Source organism: Hyla sarda, chromosome 6 (assembly GCF_029499605.1).
Source record: "Hyla sarda isolate aHylSar1 chromosome 6, aHylSar1.hap1, whole genome shotgun sequence".
NCBI classification, from domain to species: domain Eukaryota; kingdom Metazoa; phylum Chordata; class Amphibia; order Anura; family Hylidae; genus Hyla; species Hyla sarda.
This window is the reverse complement of record NC_079194.1, coordinates 177,000,208-177,023,567: the sequence shown is the minus strand read 5'-3', so window position 1 is coordinate 177,023,567 and position 23,360 is coordinate 177,000,208. Positions and strand designations below refer to the sequence as shown.

The following is a 23,360-nucleotide window of genomic DNA, read 5'->3' as shown; positions in this document are numbered from 1 at the left end:
GATGACAGGGTGATGATGATGAGGGTGTTAATGACGGGGGTCTGGATGATGACATGGGGGGATGATGTATTTTCCACCCTAGGCTTATACGCGAGTCAATAACTTTTCCTGGGATTTTGGGGTGAAATTAGGGGCCTCGGCTTATATTCGGGTCGGCTTATTCGAGTATATACGGGTAAGATCAATTAAGTGCTGAGTAGCTGGAGGGACATTACAAAACATGACCTCAAGTATTAACGTTTAGTCTAGAAACAGCCAAAAAGGTAGAAAGAACAGAAAAAAGAGAGGGAAGAGAAATAAGGGGGTTGGTAATAGTGAGAAGCAGATCATCCACAAATAAATTGAGGTTTATACTTCAAGGTACCCAGTGAGATCCCCTTGATATTGAAATACTTCCTAATGAGATCTGCTTATGCGTAATAGAAATAGGTAAGAGAAAGTAGGGAGTTTCAGATAAGCCTTAGGGGCAGAGTAAAGGGGATGGAGGATGTTCACAAATGAGCCAGAGAATACCAAATGCAGTAGCAATTTAAAGATACGAAGAGTGTGTGTGTCAGAGTGGACTGAGTAAGGATGAAAATAATTTAACCGACAAGCAAGAATAGAACTAACAAGCTTGGTATCTATATTAATAAGGAATATGGGTCTATAATAAGCAGGTTGGAGAGGATCCCTTTGGGGTTTGGGAATTACTGTAATCAGAGCATCAAGAAACTCAGGGGAGATCACGGTAGCGGAAAATAATTACAAAGCATGGTGAGATGCGGGATCAGCAGGAACAAAAGATTTCTTGTAATACTGGGCCATAATGCCATCTGGGTCCAGCTCCATCCATAAATTCATTCTAGCAACTGCATCAGAGACCTCTTCATTTGAAAGGGCAAGAATGTTCAGAAGACCTAGCAGGTTCGGAATGTAAATAGAATGAAATGCAGAATACATATGGTTAGGATGAGAAGTGCAAAGGCCAGTGCAAAGTTGGACTTTATGGAGATGATTCAAAGACTGTTTATTTTTAGGCATAGCCGTTCGGTTCTTTTTTTTTTTTTTTTTTTTTGCACAAAACGACCCCAAAAATAGGTCAAAGCACAACACTAGGTCCCGATGGATCCCATTGACTTGAATGGTGTCTGTCGGGGATATGGTAATTTACTGGAGTTTAGCGGAGAATAAAAAAAGTGCATGAATTTTTTTTTCTCTTTTTGCTAAAATTCCATCATTCCGACAAACTTGCCAACAGAGCTCCATATAATGGAGAATTATGGCAATGTGAATGAGCCCTTACAAGCAATCAGGTCTGTTCGCATACAGCAAATTGCTTTTTAAACTTTGTGTGGTAAAAGAGTGCCCAACTGCACCGTGGTATTGTCAGGATCCGGATTGGCGGCTGGTGAGGACACAGGAGGTGGATCCTCTGTGCCAGAGAGGCGATGGCGCGGGTCGTACTGGGGGATCGGTTCTAAGTAGTTACTGGGGTTCACCAGAGCCCGCCGCAAAGCGGGATGGACTTGCTGCGGCGGTAACTACCAGGTCGTGTCCCCCAGTAGCGACTCGACCTCTCTGGCAGCTGAGACTGGCGCGGTACACAAGGACTAGACAGAGGCGAGGTCAGACGTAGCAGAAGGCCAGGCAAGGTGGCAAAGGTTCGTAGTCAGGGGCAACAGCAGAAGGTCTGGATACACAGGCAAGGGAACACACTAAACGCTTTCTCAGGGCACAAGGCAACAAGATCCGGTAAGGACAGGAAGGGGAAGTGGGTATTTATGTGTTAGGGAGGTGAGTAGACTGATTGGGCCAGGCACCAATTAGCGGCGCCGGGGCGCGTGCCCTAGGGAGCGGGGCCGCGCGTGCCGGGACGAGACCGACACCGGAGGAGGAGGGTCAGTGGAACGGGGTGAGATCCGCGAGCGGACATGACCCGCCACGCGTATCGTGTCCCCGCCGGCACGAATGCAGCAGCGCTTGCGGTCAGAGACAGAGACCGTAGCGCTGCTGTCAGCAGAACGCCGTGAGCGCTTCGGAGGGACAGCAGGACCCGGAGCGCTCGGCGTTACAGGTATCTTTAAGAGTATCTTTAAGTCTTTTGCATGTGTGTGTATATTGTGTGATTTCCCTCAGGAACTTCTGTGTAAACTAGACTTTTTTTAAGCTGTACTAAGGGACCTATATTCAATATCTTTAAAGGGGTTATCTGGCGGGAGTTTTTTTTTTTTTAGAACAATGCCCATTTTACAGTATATCAAATTACTCACAAATAAAGAAACACAACATGGCTGCACATGAACAACTTGTACTTTGATCTAATTGCTTCTCAGCATAATTTCAAAAACTAACAGGTTGTTAGTGTACCTTTTGTTCAATATTTGCAAGCCCACTCGCCATGTCAAGGCCACCTGATAAGAGTGGGTCCCTAAACTAACATACTGCACACAGGTACCATACATACAGGGTGTCGTGACATGGTTAGCAGGCTTGCACTTTATGAGCAGGGTCACATGGGGCGCATTAGCTGCGTATTTCACATTGCGGATGTGCTGACGGCAGTCACAGCTCTGTGTGTGTTTGTTCATAGTGGCGCATTTCCAGCTGCATGAAATATACTGCAGATGCGCCCCGTGTGACCCTGCCCTTAGATGATAATGTACACCTAACAACCTGTTAGTTTAACATTTTTTGCTGAGAAGCTCAGGATCACTGTGAAGTGTTTTTTTTTTCTCTACTGAATTTACATTGTGGTTTCTATTGCTTTTTTGTTTTGTTTTTACTTGGTCATTTCCCCCCTTCAGCCCAGACCTATTTAATTGGCAGGAATCTGCTTGGTGCCCTGTTTTTCTGGCAGTCTTTCAGTCCTCTGACTGGGAGCACATGGTAAGCATGGTTTTTGCCATCTGTTCACACTGGCGTTGTGCGGCGGCCATTGATGCTATGATGCCCTATCTGTGGGGTGGTGCCGTCCAGAGCTTAGGGCTAGGTTGGGCAGCGTTGGGGCTGCCCTACCACTGGATCATTTCCCTTATGGGCAGTGATGTTACTACAGTGGTGCTTGCATTTTATGCCTCCAGTGTTCTGCTCTGGTCCTTGCTTGTGGTACACTTCCTGAGTGTTGTTGGGGCCTTAGTGTGTCATACTGCGGTCGGGCAGCATTGGGGCTGCCCTACAACTGGGTTGTTCCATCTATAAGCAAAGGCGTTGCTGCACAGCTCCAATCTATGCTAGGGACGTTAAGGACCTGCTACATACAGGTTGCCTGACATGGCTAGCGGGCTTGCACTTTATTATCATAATGTACACTAACGACCTGTTAGTTTTATGAATTTATGCTGAGAAGCTCAGGATCACTAAGCAAGATGTAGATGTGCGACCATGTCTGTTTTTTTTTCCTTCTTCCCGTTGTACCCAGAGTGACGCTGGGGCCCATTGTGTCACAACCCTGCTCAGCCAATCACTGGCAGCAACAATGTCCCGCCTTGGCCAGTGATTGGTTGAGGAGCAGGATGACCCCCTGGGCTTCGACGTCACTATGGGCCCTAGTGTTACACTATCTCTTGGGACGAGGATCACAGCCAGGAACCGAAGCAGGACACCTGAGGCACCACGGTAGCGCTGGAAATAAGTAGAAGGTAATTTTGTTATATACTGTAGATTGGGCATTGTTCTAAACACCCCCCCCCCCACACACACACACCATTCCTGGATACTTTTAATCAATGGTATAAAACTTTAGAGTACTTATTATTGCCAGTTTTAGACTGACAGACAATCTGTTAGGCTATGCCTCTGGCCTAATAAGCTTATACCTATGGCAAACCTGACCTAGGGTCTAAGTGGTTAAACAGCTAAAATAAGACGTTTCTTTAATCTTAGCTGTTACATTGGAACCTGGCTGTCACTCACTGCTAGGCTCCTGCTGTTGATCACACAGACACCCATATAGTACCTGCCCAATCATCATTCATGACTTACTTACTTTATTTAAGGTAATCCACGATGGCCAGCTACGTTGCAATGCCTTTAAAAGAGATGGCTCTGTTTCTACAATAATGATATGTTCACACAGGACTGAACATTTTCAGCATGTCAGTCCTGTGTAAACATGACCTTATTAAGAAAAGCATTTTGATGATTCTAAAGTTAGTTAACTTAATTATAAAGAAAAAATCACTAGAACAGAGGGAGAATCGTTCACTTGATTGCTGTTTCTATCCATTCTTTCTAGTGATCAGTGGGGGTGTAGTGGTATTGAAAGATAGCTTATCCCCTATCCAAAGGATAGGGGATAAGTTATAGATCGGGGGCTTCCAACTTCTGGGACCCCTGCGATCTCCTGAAAGTGGCCCTGGCAGTCGTCTGGAAGGGGTCGTGCTGACCCCCGCATGGAGTGGTGGCCGACACCCCCCCCCCCCTCCATGTGTCCCATAGAAATACATGGAGAGGGCGTGTTGGCCATGGCTTTCTGAGGGGGGTCGGAACGTCCGGGGCCTCGTTCAGGAGATCGCGGAGGTCACAGTGGTCGTATTCCCCCCCCCCCCACGATCTATAACTTATCCCCTGAGTTATTTTCACTGCACTACTCCTTTAAGTTCCCAGCATCCATATAATAAATGCACGTCTTTATCAAGCCCGCATTTTGTTAGGCTAAGTTCATATTTGTGCTGGAGCTCTGTTCAGGAGCTTCATCGCAGAGCCTGTTTTAGAGCCAAACATCAGACCTGGATGGTTCCATTGACTTTGAAAGGGATCTGCTAGGTTTCCATCTAGTGTCTGTTGTTTAGCAGGAGCTGAGCGGAGAAAAGAAAGTGACCTGTAGTATTTTTTTCTATGCTAATCTCCCATTATTTGAATGGACTCATTCAACTGAGCTCCCCCAAGCAGAGCTTCCCTGAGCTGAGCTCAATGCTTATGTGAACCCGGACTTATATGGTTAAAAAGGTTTCAGTTCTTTCTTCTTCGCATGGCTGAATTAAACCAAGATGTAATTGGATTCTGGAACCTTCACTTGTTTTATCTGGGTAACTGTTGGGTTTGAGTCCATTTGGCTATGTCCGTGCATCCATTATCTGGAGATTATTGTGTGGTCCTACACCTGGTACATTGGATGTCTCTATGACAAAATGTATGTCAAAAGTAATCTGAAGTAAAATTTCTCTTTAATTTAAACTGTACCCTGTTATCCTAATATGTGTAGTGTCTCCCCTTTCTGGCAGTGTTCCCAACCATAACATTGCTGCATGGAAAAAAGCATGTGGCTTTCCCCACTGCACCTGTGGTTGTTCCCTGTGTGCAGTGTATTGCTATGGAGAAGGCCTCTCCAGCACTGATGCTCTGGGGTTCCTAAATGGTCTCTGTTTACTTGGAAATGGTGTGACAATTAAGAGTGCCTGTCCTAATGTGCTGCTAAAGGTCTCAGAGTGGGCTACCATCTCACAGCCACTCACAGCACCATCTCACAGAACCAGCCACTTATGTTGATTTCCCTCAGTTACAGACATGCATAACACATGATAACATAATTCATAACACCAGAGAATGGGCCCCAAGCTAAACAGTGCCAAGTGCAGTTCCAGTCCAAGTCCTTAATGGAATGGAATAGCGAATCAACATTAATTACAGAGGCAATATAAGAGCAACGTCCACAAACCAGTTGCTGAATACTTACTGAATAACAAAATAGAATATTACTATTTTGTAAACTTTTATCAGTTACTTAAAGGGGTACTCCAGTGAAAAACTTTTTTTTTAATCAACTGGTGCCTGAAAGTTAAACAGATTTGTAAATTACTTCTATTAAAAAATCTTAATCCTTCCTGTACTTATTAGCTGCTGAATACTACAGTGGAAATTGTTTTCCGTTTGAAACACAGAGCTCTCTGCTGACATCACGAGCACATTGCTCTCTGCTGACATCTCTATCCATTTTAGGAGCTGTCAAGAACAGCATATGTTTGCTATGGGGATTTCCTTTTACCCTGGACAGTTCCTAAAATGGACAGAGATGTCAGCAGAGAGCACTGTGCTCATGATGTCAGCAGACAGCTCTGTGTTTCAAACGGAAAAGAATTTCCACTGTAGGATTGAGATTTTTTAATGGAAGTAATTTACAAATCTGTTTAACTTTCTGGCACCAGTTGATTTAAAAAAAAAAAAAAAAGTTTTTCACCGGAGTACCCCTTTAAGAGGAGGAGTCCTGTACAAAGGATTCTTCTCAACAGACCGCTAACTAAGGAGGATAACAATTAGACACAATGGTCTCACAGGACAGGTATACTGACTATGCATCTCTACCAAACTGTCCTCTACTCTTCCTAGGAGCCGCAACAGCTGTAGGGGTCGCGGAGGCATACTGACACAGTCCCACATGGGTAAGACTATTATACTATGTTACAGCAATAGGACATTGTCATAACTACCTGTCAACCCTTTTATGTATAGTGCCAAATAGTATAAAAGCACCTAGATAGATTTGGGGTTTATGGTATTTGCACTCTGAATAGTGGCATTACTGACTATATGTGATTCCTTTGCCCATTTGTGATACATTATTTGCATATAGATTGTGTCAGATGTCCCCATATTTTTTATGGGTATTCCTGCCTTAACGTTTTTAATATGATTGTTGGTGCAATATTTTGGAATAAAGTTTGTGATCATTTGGAATCATTACTCTAGTGAGTGTTTTCTGTGTATAACTAAGGAGGATGTAAAGTCAGGAGGATGGGCCCTGCTGAAGGTTCCAGAACAATTGAGAGACCAAGCTCTCCAAGAGACGAGATCAAGTGGAGAGATTACCGTAAGCTCCATTAGAGAGAGGAGCGAGGAACTTGAAGTGTAACAAATAAAACCTGAAGTGAAAAGAGAACAGAGGGTTAGAGGAGTGGAAGGTTAAGAAAAATCTGCCAAGATTTCATGGGTGGGTTATAGATCCATCTTAAGAAGAGTTTCCAAGATTAAAGCAGGTAGAGTCAGGGGGAAATCTAGGCCCCAGGTAAATAAAAATAATGTAAGTATCAAGTGACGAGGGGACATTGGGTAAACAAGCTCTCATCCAGCCTAATGCAATGAAGCTTTTAGGATTGGGAGTACACTCTTACTTCAAGGAAAGATCTCTAGTACTTGATATAAATGGTTTCAGTACTCACTGTCACCTTTATAATCTTTTGTGCTCACTCAATTAAAACTATGATTTTGCCTTTTAATCTATTCTTGGTGAGATCTTGGTTAAGCCAAGGCCACCTTTAGGTCTAAACATCTGTGGTGTATGTCTAGTTTTTAGGTAGGATATGTGGGAGGGGGAGAGATATGTAAATTGTATTATAAATGTGTATTGGTACTTTTTGTATGTGAGGAAATTTTTTTATAAAGATTAAAAAAAAGGTTTCAGAACAGTTGGCTACTCCTTTTACTGTTCCTTTTAGTCCAGGGAAGATATGCTTTCTGCCCACATTGTTCAGGCCTAGTCTCTCAATGTCTTTAAGGACAATGGACATAAATGTACGTCATGGTGCGCTGGTACTTAATGCGCCATGACATACATTTACATCATGGACATGACCGCAAGCACATAAACGTCATATCACGCATGGCAGGTCCCGGCTGCTATCAGCAGCCAGGGACCCATTGGTAATGGCGGACATGAGCGATCACGCTGATGTCCGCCATTAACTCCTCAGATGCCGTGATTAATACAGATCAAGGCATCTGCAGCAGTGTGGTATAGATCCGATCATCCAGCATGGCTGCCTCCGGCCCTCTTCAGGGGTCTTCTGCTCTGGTCTGAGATCGAGCAGACCAGAGCAGAAGATCACCGATAACACTGATCAGTGCTATGCCCTATGCATAGTTCTGAACAGCATTAGCAATCAAATGATTGCTATAAATAGTCCCCTATGGGAAAATAAAAAGAGTTAAAAAAAAAAAAAAGTAAAAAAGCTTAAACAAAAAAAATTATTAAATGTGAAAAATCCCCTCCCCAATAAAATGTAAATCGTCCTTTTTTCCCATTTTACCCCCCAAAAACATGGTATGGCATTTGTAGTAGCTAACAAGTGGAAACATAGCCTTACTGTGGTTAGTTTACGTTTTTTTAAAAGTGAAACAAGCACTTCAGGCTATTGCAGAAATTGTTTTTAGTAATAATCATTCTGGTTTTGCTACATTTTACATGCTTTCACCATTTTACAGAGCCTTGTTTCCTACATTTTTCATTGTGTTTTGTAATTATTTCAGAGCAACAAGGAAATTGCTTTCAAAAAATCAGTTTAAAGAATGCTTTTAAAAATGGGAGTATGCAAATTAGCTCTCCTTCGGCTATGGACTGGGAGTGACTGGAGGGATAAGTATAATATTTACCATCCCACTCTCTGCCCTCTGTCAAATCTCTTTTATTAACCCACACAAAGATTCTTCTAATATGTCTCTGATCCCTAATAAGGTCAGTGGGTGGGCCTTTGACATGGTGACATCAAATTTAATACATTGGTTCAACCAATATAAGTACACAATTTAGAAGAAATTATTGTAGCAAGGACATGATCACTTTACATTGGATATCCTTTCGAAATGTACAAGCGTAAGGTGTCCCAGCTTTTTAATCAATGGAATACCACAACTAAGTTAGGTAGGATCTGTGAGTTAGATACCCATGAACTAAAGGGATTGAATCTAGAGTTTTATGTAGGGGTTTTGTTTAGTCCACTTGACATGTGGATCAATAGTGGAAGTAGTAACAAGGGTGCTATTTTTAATGAAGATGTGAACACAACATTTGTATTTTCTTTTTCGCTGTGTATGTGTCAGGATCCGGGTACTGTGAGGATACTGGTGGTGGATCCTCTGTGTCAGTGGGGTGATGACGTGGGCCGTACCAGGGGAACGGAGTCTAAGGGGTTACTGGTATTCACCAGAGCCCGCCGCAAAGCGGGATGGACTTGCTGCGGCAGGTAACCCCCAGGTCGTTCCACCCGATAGTGACTCATCCCCGACTGACGGCTGAGATAGGCGCGGTACAAGGGATTAGGCAAGAGCAAGGTCGGACGTAGCAGAAGGTCAGGGCAGGCAGCAAGGATCGTAGTCAGGGGCAACGGCAGGAGGTCTGGAACACTGGCTTGGGACATACAAGGAACGCTTTCACTGGCACAATGGCAACAAGATCCGGCAATACTGGGAAGGGGAAGTGAGGTAATAAAGGCTAAGGCACAGGTGAAGTTACTAATTGGGCCAGGCACCAATCAGCGGCGCACTGGCCCTTTAAATCGCAAAGAGCCGGCGCGCGCGCCCTAGGGAGCGGGGCCGCGCGCGCTGGGACTGGACAAACGGGGAACAGGTCGGGTAAGCAGGCTGGGATGCGAGCGGGCGCGTCCCGCATCGCGGGTCGCATCCCCGCTAGAGACACTAGGGCAGCGCTCCCGGTCAGCGGGTCTGACCGGGACGCTGCGAGCAGGTAAACGATGCGAGCGCTCCGGGGAGGAGCGGGGACCCGGAGCGCTCGACGTAACAGTATGTTTTTAACTTCTACACAGATCTCCTACAGGCCTTGCAAGTGATTCTTCCTTGGAAGATGGCTTTGAGAGGAAACTCTTTGTAATGCATTTGTGTTGAGTGTCCTCCTGCCATTAAAGGGGTACTCCACCCTTAGGCATCTTATCCCTTATCCATAGATGATCAGTGTTATTGGTGCTCTGCTGCTTCAGCCTGCCATGGCTGACTGGAGCTTCAGAGCAACGATCGGACGGCAAGGAGGTAGGTATGGGCCCTCCCGCTGTCCTCTCAGCTGATTGGGACACCATCGCTTCGATGAAACATAGAATGTGTCGGCAGATAAGAACCATTTGACCCATCTAGTCTGCCCAATAATCTGAATCCTATTAATAGTCCCTGGCCCTATCTTATATGAAGGATAGCCTTATGCTTATCCTATGCATGTTTAAACTCCTTCACTGTATTTGTAGTGACCTCTTCTACAGGAAGGCTATTCCATGCATCCACTGCTCTCTCAGTAAAGTAATACTTCCTGATATTACTTTTAAACCTTTACCCCTCTAATATAAAACTATGTCCTCTTGTGGTAGTTTTTCTTCTTTTAAATATGCTCTCCTCCTTTACCGTGTTGATTCCCTTTATGTATTTAAAAGTCTCTTTCATATCCCCTCTGTCTCTTCTTTCTTCCAAGCTATAAATGTTAAGGTCCTTTAACCTTTCCTGGTAAGTTTTATCCTGCAATCCATGTACTAGTTTAGTAGCTCTTCTCTGAAATCTCTCTGGAGTATCTATATCCTTTTGGAGATATGGCCTCCAGTACTGTGCACAATACACCAAGTGAGGTCTCTCCAGTGTTCTGTACAACGGCATGAGCACTTCTCTCTTTCTACTGCTTATACCTCTCCCTATACATCCAAGCATTCTGAGCTGCCGGGACTGTTTTTTTAAATTTTATTTTAGATGCCACAATCAACTTTGGTCGCTATGTCTAAGAGATTAATTTCCGGCATCACCATGATAGGTGATGTCCGGCATTAGCCACCGGGACCACCTGCTATGATGCTCGCTCAGCTCCTGAGCCCACGTCTTCGAAGGGGAGCGGGTCAAGGGCATACAGGTATGTCCTTCGTCCTTAAGGTATTAAAGACCAATATTCCCCCAAACAATGATTGTACAGGTTTAGATACCAGCTCTACACAGCTGCACTGCTAATTGTTGACTATAGTACAGTTACATCCAGTACAGTTATTCTCACAGGTGTCATATTTGTAAATTATGTATATTAAATCATTTTATGCCTTCTACTAATTATCAGTTGTGTAGTTGTGTAGTTTTTTCCAGCCTGACCACAGTTCTTTTTGATACAACCTTTGTCAATGTCAGTAACTGATTGGAACAGGAGATAATCCCCATAAAGAACCTCTACTGCTCTTAACAGTTTCTGACATGGACAAAGATCAAATAAAAAAACTGAAAACAGCTGAAAAGTTCTGAAAGGATTAAGATTTTTAAATAAGACATAATTTACAAATCTGTAGAACTTTCTGGTATCAGTTGATTTAAAAGGAGGATATGGGCTGACTCGTGGAGAAAATTTAGGATAGTGCCCTCCTTTCCCCCAGGGAATGTAAATTACAAGACATGATTGACAGGAACTGATTTATCAACTGTGCTTCCTCCCTGGCTAAATTAATTAGCTTTATCAATTCTAATCTTCTCTTTAAAATTACTCTATTAAAGGGGTATTCCAGGAGTTTTTTGATTTGACTATGCTACAGTGGCTGTAAAGTTAGTGTAGTTCATAATATAGTATCTGTACCTGTGTTTGATGGTGAATTCGCAATTCTGTGATTTTTGTCCCAATGTTTATTTTTAACAGCATACAAAATTATGTCTCAGGTTTTCCCAGGTTGCAGGGGGCCCGGGTAATTACATCACTAGTCAGGTGTTCAGAGAGAGTCTGTCTTTGCTCCAGTCGGTGGATCAGCTACTGGGTGGGAAGGAGATTTTTCTGCAGTGAATTTTAGTTTTACTACAGCTGGAGGCATCCTGGTTAGAAAACACTGGTCTATTGCATAGAAGGCAACTCAGCTATGTTTCAGTGGGTGAGGGGGCTGATATGTGGGAGGGAGAAAAGTGACCTCACACTTACAGACAAGAAATTATGGGACTTGTATGGAATCCAACAGGAAATAGACATTTCACAAAAAGATAGCCACAGAATTAGACACAATTAGGCACAGACAGACCACACTGGGAATTGTAGAACTTGCAATTTACTCTCTGAAATACAGTTACTCTATGACTCTGCAGCCTCTGTAGAAGTAAAAGGCTGAACCTTAGGGTCAGTTTCCACATCCTTATTATTGCTGCAGGTTTTCGGCATCTGATTTACCCCAAGATACAGACCCCAAGACACGTGCATATATACATACATCTGATTTTGCATCCCTTTTACCTAAAAAGGTAGGAAAATCAGCAGCAGAAAATCTGCAGCAAAATATGCATGTGTTAACATATCCTTATGCAGAATAATGGTTTGTAAAAAACAAACAAAAAACTTTAACATATTTGGCAGTCTTATTTAGTTATGGCATGGTGGTGCTATTCAGTGATGGTTGACTTGTATATCATGATGATAACTGTCGAGTGAAAATGGGGGCATTTTCTAGCTTAGTGTCTAGGGCAGCAGGAGATGTAAAAAAAAAAAAATATATATATATATATATATATATATATATATATATATATATATATAAAAGCTGGGGGATCACAGATGGCCTGGGCACACAACTATATGGGAACACAGAGCGAGCACTAGGTGCAGTGGATATGAGTGGCAGGGAGAAATTGTCCGGATGGAGAAGAAAAATGAACGTGACTGACTTCAATTAGAGAAGACGTCACCTGTGTGTCACCTGATGTAACTATATGATCACTTACATGGTCTTTAGAGCCTGTGTACAGCTGATACCTGTCTCTATATGGTCACTAGGGGAATATTTCCTCCTTATATACTGGAACATTGGTCTTAGTATACAGGATTTGATCAGTAATATAGTATGTAATATTTCTTCCTTAAATACAGGTGTAATAAGCCTTGAGCTGTGTATGGGGTGCCAAATATTCTACACTAGCCTAAGTTTAGTTGTGGATGTACTTTCATCTCTTTGCCTTCTATTCATCCCTTTATAGGTTTCTCTTTTTTTGCTACTCATTCCATTTAAATTCTGTGGCAGGAAGCCCCCTCTGAAATGTTCTACAGCCTCTGCCAATAGCAATGTTGTTGTGGTTATTTCCTTACTATTTTTACTTTTGATTCTTTATTTATTAGGGTCTTGATATCGGGAACCTTACTCCCATGACCCATGGTTTTGATACATACAGGTTTTTCATTGAAATTCCATTCTATCTTGTCTTGGATAAATACTGTATAATCTTGATTTTACACTTGTAACATAATTTATTTCTGTGCAAATGCTGTGAGTTTCTAATAAAATTGTATTTATTAATATAAAAAGGTAAAAAGAAAACAATAACTCTAAATGTAGAAAGGTGTTTTCCTTGCAAAATACATACAATAAAAATGAAAAAGTCCCTGGAATTTACACATTGTCAGAGGCTGGCAGTTTTGTTTGTATTAAGGAGAATCTGGTCAGACTACCTTGCACAGTGCTTACACCTCATTTCTACAAGTTTCTTCTGCTGAGTGGATGTGTGTACAGGTAAGTTTCTTCATCTTAACTGACTCATTTTCTATGATAATAGTAGATAAGGATGCAAAAAATATGACTATAGACTAACAAGACCCTAAAAAATATAGCGATTGCATTGAATATCGAAGCACATGTCCTCATCGAATTAAGTCTTGTTAAGTTTTCTTACATTGCTTTGTTAGCTACATCTGTTTCTAGCCAAGTTGGTTGACCACCATATTGTCCATAATTACAGTTTCCATTTGTGGTAAATCCTTGCATTATGTATCAATGAGAAAGTCCAATATGCATCACTGCACAAATAAAGGAAAATATCTTTGTACTGTGTTATCTAGTACATATATATATATATATATATATATATATATATATATACCATTGAGAGTACTTAGGTCACTTTATCAGGCATGGGTTAACCCAATGTCTAAAGATATCTATACACAAATAGGAATAGTGTTGTAAGTAAGACAAGTATTGTGAAGCAGAAGCATGAATATAAGAAAGGTGGTGAACAGCAGGGGCCGTAATTAGTTGGGGCACTTGATAAATAGACGTCCTCAAATCCTGACCACTTATCCCCTCCTCATATCCCCTCCTCATATCCTGCAATTTGCAAAGTCAATATCAGGTGCAGACTTTTTCCAGGTAGCAGTGCGTTTTGCTAGTGCTGTATTCAGACATGTTAAAAATATCTCGACGCGTTTCAGGGTTCTGAATATAAGTATATGACCCCTTCTTCAGTAGATGCAAATAAAACAAAAGCATATGCTTTGACATTTGCCATATTTATATGTTTTTTATTATTTATGTTTATATATGTGTTTTAATAAACATCCTATGAAATTGAAGCATGGTCTTTTTCATTAACATTATGCACCATTTTTAATGGTGGTGTCCTTGAGGTGTGGTTATTATTTTTATATATTATTGTTCTAAATTAACCGTTGGGTATTGGTATATAGCCACATATACCTCGGACATTTCTGTTGTGAGCTGCACACGTTTTTTCTTTTTTGAGCTGTATACAGGAGCCGGGAGCTGGTGGGGAGCGCAGTGGAGCTGCATTTGCCGCCGGCTTGTTAACTTAATAAATGCGGATCGCATCGAGTCTCTAGAGAATGACCTGCTGGGATCTGTCCCTCAGCCCCTGGACTATAACTCCCATCATGGACGGAGTCTGTCCATGATGGGAGTAGTAGTCCTAAAAGAGTCCCGCCGCGGGGGGATGTGCAAGTGCCATCCCTCAGCGCTGCAGTACTACAACTCCTCCCATCATGGGACAGACTCTGTCCATGATGGGAGTTATAGTCCAGGGGCAGATTGCAGCAGGTCATTCTCCAGAGACCCGCTGCGATCCGCATTTATTAACTGTACAAGCCGGCGGCTCCACTGTGCTCCCCGTCGGCTCCTGTATACAGCTCTCACAATTCATAATCCCCGCCACCAGGAGATGGGAGCTCTGATTGGTGAAAAGGGGAGCGCAGGGGAGCCGCATGTGCCGCCAGCTTGTACAGTTAACAAATGCGGATTGCAGTGGGTCTCTGGAGAATGAACTGCTGTGATCTGCCCCTCAGCCCCTGGACCTTAACTCCCATCATGGGCAGAGTCTGTCCATGATGGGAGTAGTAGTCCTAACTGTCCCTAAAGAGTCCTGCAGCCGGGGATGTGCAAGTGCCATCCCTCAGCGCTGTGGTACTAAAACTACTCCCATCATGGGACAAACTCTGTCCCAAGATGAGAGTAGTTGTAGTTTAGCAGTGTTGAGGGACGGCTCCTGCATCACTCGGCTGTCTCATAGAACACTTTTCTACGTGTCCTTTTTGATGGTATATTTTTGCGTTAAAAAACGTATTTGTGTAAAAAAAAAAATGCATCTATACAAAAGAATGCACATGATAAATTAGTATCCACTGCAAAATGCATTCCACAATACACAATACTTGCTTTTTGCTCCATCAAAAAAGACACACAAAAAGGACGCAAAATAACTCACTGTGCAAAAATTTGCGCTACATATAGAAAAGTAAAAGCTTCTACCACTAATGATAAATCCCCCCACTGAGTTTTATATATATTGATGTGGCTGTGTCTAATAGCATGACTGTAGACAGTTAAATTTTTTCTATGTTTGTGGATAGAAAAAAAACTCAGGTATGCTTGAGTTTCTTTTGGCTTTGGTACTGTAATGTTGCAACTGTATTGCTAAAGGTATTTAGAAAGTTAGGTAATTTTATTTCAGTGGAGTATTGAATGTTAGGGGATTTGTTCACAAGATGAAATATCTGTGCAGAATTCCAACAGAATTTTCTGCATGGGCATTCTGCTGCAGCAGAGTCCAGTTAATTTTCAATTTGATTCTGTTGCACTGTGCACATGGTGGAAACATCTCCTGCGGAAATCCTGACTCTGGACATATCTATTCCTTCTGCGGATTTCCCTCGGGAATGCATTGCCGTCTGTGAGACAATACATTTCCATGAGGTTCTAGCACCTGCCAGACTTTCAAATGAGTGGAATGTCCGTCCCTATTTTCCAGGCGGCCATTCTGCACATTTTTTGCCCTGTGAACATGGCCTTAGATTGATAGTGGGGTAAAACTGATTGAATTGAATCTGAATCCACGAAATGTGCTCTAATTAGTTGTACGTAGTAAATGTCCTACTGCGAGTCTGTATGTAGGTTAAAAAAAACTGAAACTTTCAATAACAAAGAATTATTATTTTTGTAGACCTGACCGCAGCATCACAGAAGTAAAGATATTGATAATAAGAGGAAAAGAAAGACAGAAGAGTCTGAGAGTATAAGCTCATGACAACTTCAGACACACTTAGATCAGGAATAAATGTGGTGCATTAATTGATGTGATTTTATTTATTTTTTTAAACTTTATTTATGATTTTCAAAGTAAGTACAAGCGCACTTCGACTATGGAAGCCCAGTACAAAAACAATACAGTAAAAGGAACATAAACAGCAGAACATAACAGTCCCATACTATCGACATATTGAGGTATAAGATCCAGTGTGAGACAATAGACTAAAATCATAATGACAGTCCGGCCAAAAATAATGCAGAATGAAATGAATACTCCTAAGTCGGTGAAGGTTGGGGGGGCACCCCACCAAGTGAGACAGCAATAACTCGCAACCAATGCTCAAGTAAGGCAATTTGGCCTCTAGCACCACTACGTCTAGCTATTAAGGTTTCAAGGGTGAGGTTGTGATGGACCACAGCCATAATGGCAGGAAGACCCGGCACGTCAGTAGGCTTTCAGTTAGGAGCAATAGAGGTCCGCACTACTGTGAGGATATGGTACAGTACAAGAGAGGGGCCGACAGGAACCTGCTCTAAGGTCAAAAATAGAAGGGCCACCTCCGGGCCCCAGGGGAAAGGACAACCCAGGAGAGTGTCTAATAAGGCCTTGATTCTAGCCCACAGGGGGCGTAGTTTCTCGCAGGTCCACAATATGTGTAGAAGCGTACCTGGTTCATTTGAGCACCTCCACTGATATAGCAGCTTCCTAGAAGCTTCAAGATGGTTAGCACATCTAGAGTGTCTTCTATGCAGATCAAAAACAAAGCTCCATTGCTCTGAAAAAGAGCATGCCAGGTCCTCCTCCCATCTAGACTGAAATACATAGCGTTCAGGAGTGTTGATCGCAAGTAATGCAGACTATGAGACAGAAATACCTCGCGCTGCGGAGTTGGAATTAAAAAATAGCGTTTCATAAGAGGTGTGAGGAAGGGTACCAGGCCACTGGAGGGAGCGTATGAAGTGTCTCAGGCGTAAGTACTTATAAAAGTCCTTATGAGATATTGAGTACGCTGATAACATGTCAGTGAATGACATAAGGCCCTCCGGGGTTCAGATAGCACCCACCGATCGAATACCTGCCGCTATCCAAGGCCCAAAGTCAATGTCCATCAAATGGTCCCCAATTGCCTTCAACGGAATGTCCACCAATCTATTGGGACATAATGTTCGAGCCACACTTGATTTACTCCACAACCTCACGGCTGCTGCAATAGTAGAATAGGGAGAAGAAAGTACAGAGGAGGGAGAAAAACGAAGAGACCACAAGAAGCTATTAAGGGATGAGGTACCTATCAAAGCTGCCTCCAGGTCAACCCAATGAGTAGTATGATCACCCAACCACCATTTTTTCAATTGGTCTAAAAGCACAGCATGGTAATAGGTTTTTAGGTTAGGGACTCCAATTCCCCCATCCCTCACCGGCTGATATAGCAGGTGAGCACTGACCCTAGGTCGTATGCCCGCCCAAATAAATTGTAGAAGCAATTTTTGCAGTAGGGCAATAACTTTGGCAGGTATTATAATCGGCATATTCCTGAAGAAATAAAATATTTTGGGGAGAAGCATAATCTTTGATGCCGCTATACGCAGCGCCCACGACACTGGGAGCGACGAATAATGTTCGATCTCTTTGGCTAAGTGGGAATGCAGTAGGGTGAAATTAGTGGGAACCATAATAGCAGGTAGTGTGGTCAGAGCAATACCCAGGTATCGTATATGGTCATGCGTCCAAATAAAGGTAAATTTACGTTGGAGTATATTCTGCACAGTTAGAGGGATATTAATAGGTAGGACATTCGTCTTTGACGGGTTAATCTTATAGTAACTAGCTAGACCAAAATCATTAATGATGTGCATCACCGGATCCAAGGACACCTGTGGGTCAGAGAGGCAAATCAGGACATCGTCCGCGAACAGTCCTATACGGTGTTCAACAGTGCCTACAGTTATACCCCTAATCTGGGTACACTCCCTAATGCGTTGGGCAAAGGGCTCCATAACAAGGGTGAAAATCAAGGGGGATAAGGGGCACCCCTGCCTAGTACCATTGCTTAGTGTAAATCTATCGGACAGACCGCCATTGGAGAAGACCCTAGCAAAGGGCGAAGTATACAGAGCCATAATAGCAGTTATAGCTTCCGGAGGAAAGCCAAATTCCCCCAAGACGTCTCTCAGATACCCCCAATGAATGCGGTCGAACGCCTTCTCCGCTTCCAGAGAGAGGAGCAGAGAAGGCGTTCGGTCCACGCGAGCCCTAGCAATGATGTCCATAAACCTCCTGGTGCCATCCAACGTCTGGCGACCCCTGATGAATCCCACCTGATCCTTGTACACCAGGGGGGGCAAAATTGCATTCAATCGAGAGGCCAAAACCATGGCATAGAGTTTAATATCGCTGTTAAGAAGCGATATTGGCCTGTAATTAGCTGGATTGTCAAGTGGCTTCCCCGGCTTGGGAATGGTGATAACCAAGGCCTCTAACATTTCAGCCGGAGACCCCACCCGAGCAATGCTATTAAAGGTCCTAGTTAAATAGGGAGCTACCAGGGGACCAAATTTTTTATAGAACTCATTGGTGATCCCATCAGGGCCAGAAGACTTTAAGAGCCTCAGCGCTTTAATGGCGGACAGCACCTCCTCATCCGAAAAGGGGGAGCTCAGGTCAGCTATCTGATCCGCAGAAAGGGAGGGTAAAGACACAGAAGACAAGAACGAAGAGATAGAGGAAGCCATGGGTTGTGGAGTCTGAACATCCTGATTAAGATTATATAGCTTCTTATAGAACCTAGCAAAACAGTCAGCAACCCCTTTAGGATCTTCTATTTTGGCCCCATCATCTCTAGTAATAAAAGGTTTCAAAGCTCTGGGATCTCTTTTCCTAAGCTGTTTAGCTAAGAGGGAGCTCACCTTGTTGCCTTGCCAATACCAATTCAGTTTCAGGCGTCTGAGAGCTAGTTCGTGTGCATGAAGTGACAAGGAGTGTAGTTTTGCCTGCACTTGTGAAATCTCAGTAGCAAGAGCAGGGGAATAGAGTTGTTTATTGCGCCTGTGGAGATCAGCCAACCTTTGTTGAAGCTCGGTGGTCTGTAGCTGTCTAGTCTTCCTGTCATGAGCCATCTGGCTGATGAATTGACCCCTAAGGGTAGCTTTAAAAGAACACCAAAGAGTAGGGTCAGAAGTGTCTCCCGTGTCATTAATTCTAAAAAACATAGGGATCATGTGTGTGGTGGCATCAGCATATTCAGGGTTGTGTATGACCAAAGGATTCAACCTCCACACCGATACAGGGTGTTGCAAATATGATTCTCTAATGGTTAAAGTAATGGGGGAATGGTCCGACCATTCTATAGGGAGGATGTAGGCGTCAGTTATCAAAGGCAACAACGAGCGGGATACAAGGGTATAGTCAATTCTAGTGTATATGTGATGTACATTAGAGTAAAAGGTAAAGTCCTTTTCAGTGGGGTGAAGCAGCCGCCAAGCATCATAAAGCTCAGCCTGAGATGTCGTAGTGAAGAACCCTGACGGTTCAGTGGGAAGTCTAGAAGAGGTGGAATCAACAGTAGGCCACATAGACAAATTAAAATCACCCAGAAGAATGAGGTGCCCCTGTGAGATGGCATTAACTCTACTAAGGACCGCTCTAAGGAAGGCACACTGTTTCCTATTCGGCGCATAAACCGCAGCAATAGTATATTGGACATTATTGAGTGTGCACACCAAGATGACATAGCGACCTTCAGAGCATGCCTCTAGGGTTTGCACCTTCAGAGCCACCATATCCCGTATGGCGATAAGGACCCCACTCTTTTTATTAATAGCATGGTAGTGGAAAACGTGTGGGTACTTCTTATAAGCAAATCTAGAGGCATCTTGGACATTTAAATGTGACTTCTGAACACAAAAAACATCAGCATGCAACCGCCTAGCCTCCCTCCACACTAATGACCTCTTGAAAGGGGAATTAAGCCCTTTGGCGTTAATAGAAACCACTTTAATCCCCATAATAACCCAACAACATCAATTCGCATAGTGCTGCCACTATCATAAATGGAGATAGCATCGAAGTCCCAAGGACCATCACCGGACTCAGTGACCTCAAGGTGGCCGTCATTCGTGCCTCATAGATCGCAGAAACATGTGGGAATGGGACAAGCGTAGCATAAAGACAAACAGGACAAACCGACAAAAAAACAGCAAACAGAACAGTAGTGTAGACATCTTTAAAGGCCATGTGGTGGGCCCTAGAGGGGGTAAATACACAACACTCCCGCAGTTAGGCCACACAAAAACAAGGCAACTCATCTTAGAAATTACCCTGAGGTGAAAAAAAAAAAAAACGTAATGAGAGGTGCAATAACCAAGCATACTTCCTCCCAATAAAGTCCCCAGCAGTCCCGGATAGTCTGGATCTCTGGATCTCTCCACCTTGTGCAGAGAGGGAGAGACTGAGGAAAACCATCAAGAGACAAACAGTGTAACATGTCACTTGCGATCCCTCCGTTTGCGGGTGGACACAATGCTTTATTCCTCTTCAATCCTGTGAGCAGGGGGTGCCGCAGGAGATTTAGCAGCCCTATCCACATCAGAGAGGTTCCAATCCACACAGAGCCTCTCCAAGTCCTCAGGAGAGGAGGTAACATGTGTGGAGCCATTCTTGGTAATGATCAGCTTGACGGGGAATCCCCATTTATATGGGATGTCATGCTCCCTCAAAACTCTCGTCCCCACACTAAACTCTCTACGCCGTGCCAAAGTCGCAGCCGACAAGTCCGCATACAACTGTAATTCCGCAAATCGCTCAGGCAGGGATGGTGAAGAGCGAGCCACATTCATCAGTTGGTCCTTGATATGAAAGAAGTGGAGGCGGAGAATCACATCCCCAGAGGTAGGTAAGGAATTGGGCTTTGGGAGGCGATGGACCCTGTCCATTAACAGATCCAGTGTGGAGGCTTAGGGCAACACGAGGGAGAAGAAGTCAGTCAGGAAGGAGTTAAGGTCCTCTGCTTTAACACTTTCTGGGACCCCTCTAACCCTCAGGTTATTGCGGCATGACCGATCCTCCATATCTGCTATCTTCAGCTTAAGAGCCCCAACCTCATCCTCCAAGGAATTAGCCAGATCAACCACCTCATTATGGGAAGAGGTGAGCTCCGCCATTTTAGATTTCCAAGGAGGAGATCTCACGCTGGATGCTGGAGACTGCCGAATTCAAGTCCATTTTTATGGAAGTTTTCAGCTCCGTCAGCAGGCCTCTCATAGTTTGTTCTGTGAGGGGTGCAGCGGAGATCCCCACATGAGCAGATGCAGTACGGGTCTCGGACCCCTGGGGCACGGGGGATCTAGGGGAAGAATTCATCTGTGGCTCTTTGGGCACAGAGGGAGACCGCCCCGTCTGCAGGTTAGGAGACAAGCCTGGAGAGGTACCTGGTGCACTGCTGACCTTTGAGGAGGATGAAGCCGGAGAAGCGCTCCCCATCGCTGAAGTAGCGGAGCCGCATGGAGCCGACAGGGAGCCTGGGTGTGGAGGAGACGCGGCCGCACCATCTTGAGAGGCCTCCGCCGCAGGGAAGAAGGCCGTGAGCTTCAGCGGGCTCTTCTTACTCTTCTAGCGGGTCATCATCCGGAGGGCACCGCTAGCAGGTACCAGTAAGGAGAAGTGTAGAAGCAATCGTCAGGGTAATTAAGCTGTGTAGCCACTGAATGGCCTCACTAGCAGCGGAGCACAAGAGTTATGCGACCGCCGCCATGCACTGCCAGGACACCCCCCCCTAATTGATGTGATTTTACATCATTCTAAATTGAAAGTGTAACTGTCACCAAGATTTACCCCCTAAATCTATGCACAGTACGGAAATTCTGTGTAGCACATTAATGCAGCCATACCTTTCTTTGCCTAATCGGTGGCTTTGATACTATAAAAACACTTTTATCCACAGTCTTGAACAATCAGCCCACTGCTACGCTTCTATTCAAAAACGTCACAGCTAATGCCCTTGTGCTGAGCGACATACAGCTCCTCCGTGCATGCGCCGTTTCCCTCCATTACGGTGCTCACTGAGAAGTCCTGGCACTAGAGGCAGGAAGTAAGCGAAGTCTCTGCTTCAATTGGTCTAAGACAGCGCATGCCCGGAGGAGCTATGTGTTGTTTACTCCCCTCTTAAACAACACACAGCTCCTACCATACTATAATATTCCAATGTCCTTATGTGTATAAATAAGTGACTGTTTAGATACTGTGTTAAACCATGCTGGAAGAGTAAACCTAGGTAGTTTGGAAAAATGTGATATGTTACTCAGTATCTCATCCTGATCATGTACATATTATTTTTATGTGTCTAGCACCTATATTTCTCTCTCACAAATACCTTCTTTCTGTTGCTCACTTTGTTTGTCATTCTGTGCTTTGGAGGGGGCATGTCCTCACTCTGCATGACTTAGTTTCCTTCCTGAGTCTGCTATGCTGGGTCTCTTCATACAATCACAGCAGGCTCCCCAGTGACCTCTGCTCTCTGTTTTCATTCTGCAGTCTGATAAGATGGGACAAGAGTGAACACAAAGGTGTGCTAGTCCCACCCTTACTTACTAGACTTTGTCCCTGCTCTGCCTGTGCTTCAGCTTGGACAAAGATTATGCTGTAGCCGGAGAGAATTATTTTCTGCATGGTTTGAGACCGCTAGTGGTTGTTTTTAGAAACCATGATTTCTATAAGAAGGAAATCAAATTTTCTTATGAAGTATCTTAGAAAGGTAAGATGGGCACTGTCAGAGCCAAAAACTTTTTATATGTTGTTACTGATGAAAAGTAAAAAGACCTTTTGAAATATGGTTGTTTAAAAATTTTTGAACATTGAATAAATAAAACGGTAGGGGTCTAGGTGTCCCCATACCGTCCCCATACCTACTGGGACAGTAACCATTCCTGCAACAGCATTAGGCTTGTCCATGAGTCATGGACAAGGCTGCATGAGCAGACACACCAATCACCTCCCACCACCACAAGGGAGGGACACGCCTCCTTCCCCTGAGAGGATTTTTTACACTGTGAGTTTATGAATAGAGTTTTTTTTAATTCTTTTTTTATTTAAACTTTTTCAAAAATAAAATAAATACAACAGACAGGGCTTAAGATCCCCTGATGAGAGATAAGACCAACAGACAATGCAGTGTGTCATAAAGGGAATTAGAGTTAACAGGGTCAAGTCCTAGTACATAGAACATTAACGCATACATAAAAAAATAACCCAACTGTTTAACATATGTACCCCTCCCACTCCCTCCCACCACCCTTAGGGTAGGTTCACACAGGCGGATTTTTTGTGGGTTTTCCGCTGCGTATTTGAAAGTGGGTGGGCTC

General features: G+C 43.7%; 1 protein-coding gene across 1 annotated transcript in view; it reads left to right on the top strand.

The window, feature by feature from the left end:
• LOC130277472 (IST1 homolog) overlaps nucleotides 1–23,360 on the top strand; it is a 59,372-nt gene that overhangs the window by 7,417 nt on the left and 28,595 nt on the right. The window contains exons 2-3 of the mRNA XM_056528147.1: nucleotides 6,307–6,359; nucleotides 6,692–6,787. Coding sequence (XP_056384122.1) covers nucleotides 6,307–6,359; nucleotides 6,692–6,787 — 149 coding nt within the window. The remainder of the gene's footprint in view (nucleotides 1–6,306; nucleotides 6,360–6,691; nucleotides 6,788–23,360) is intronic.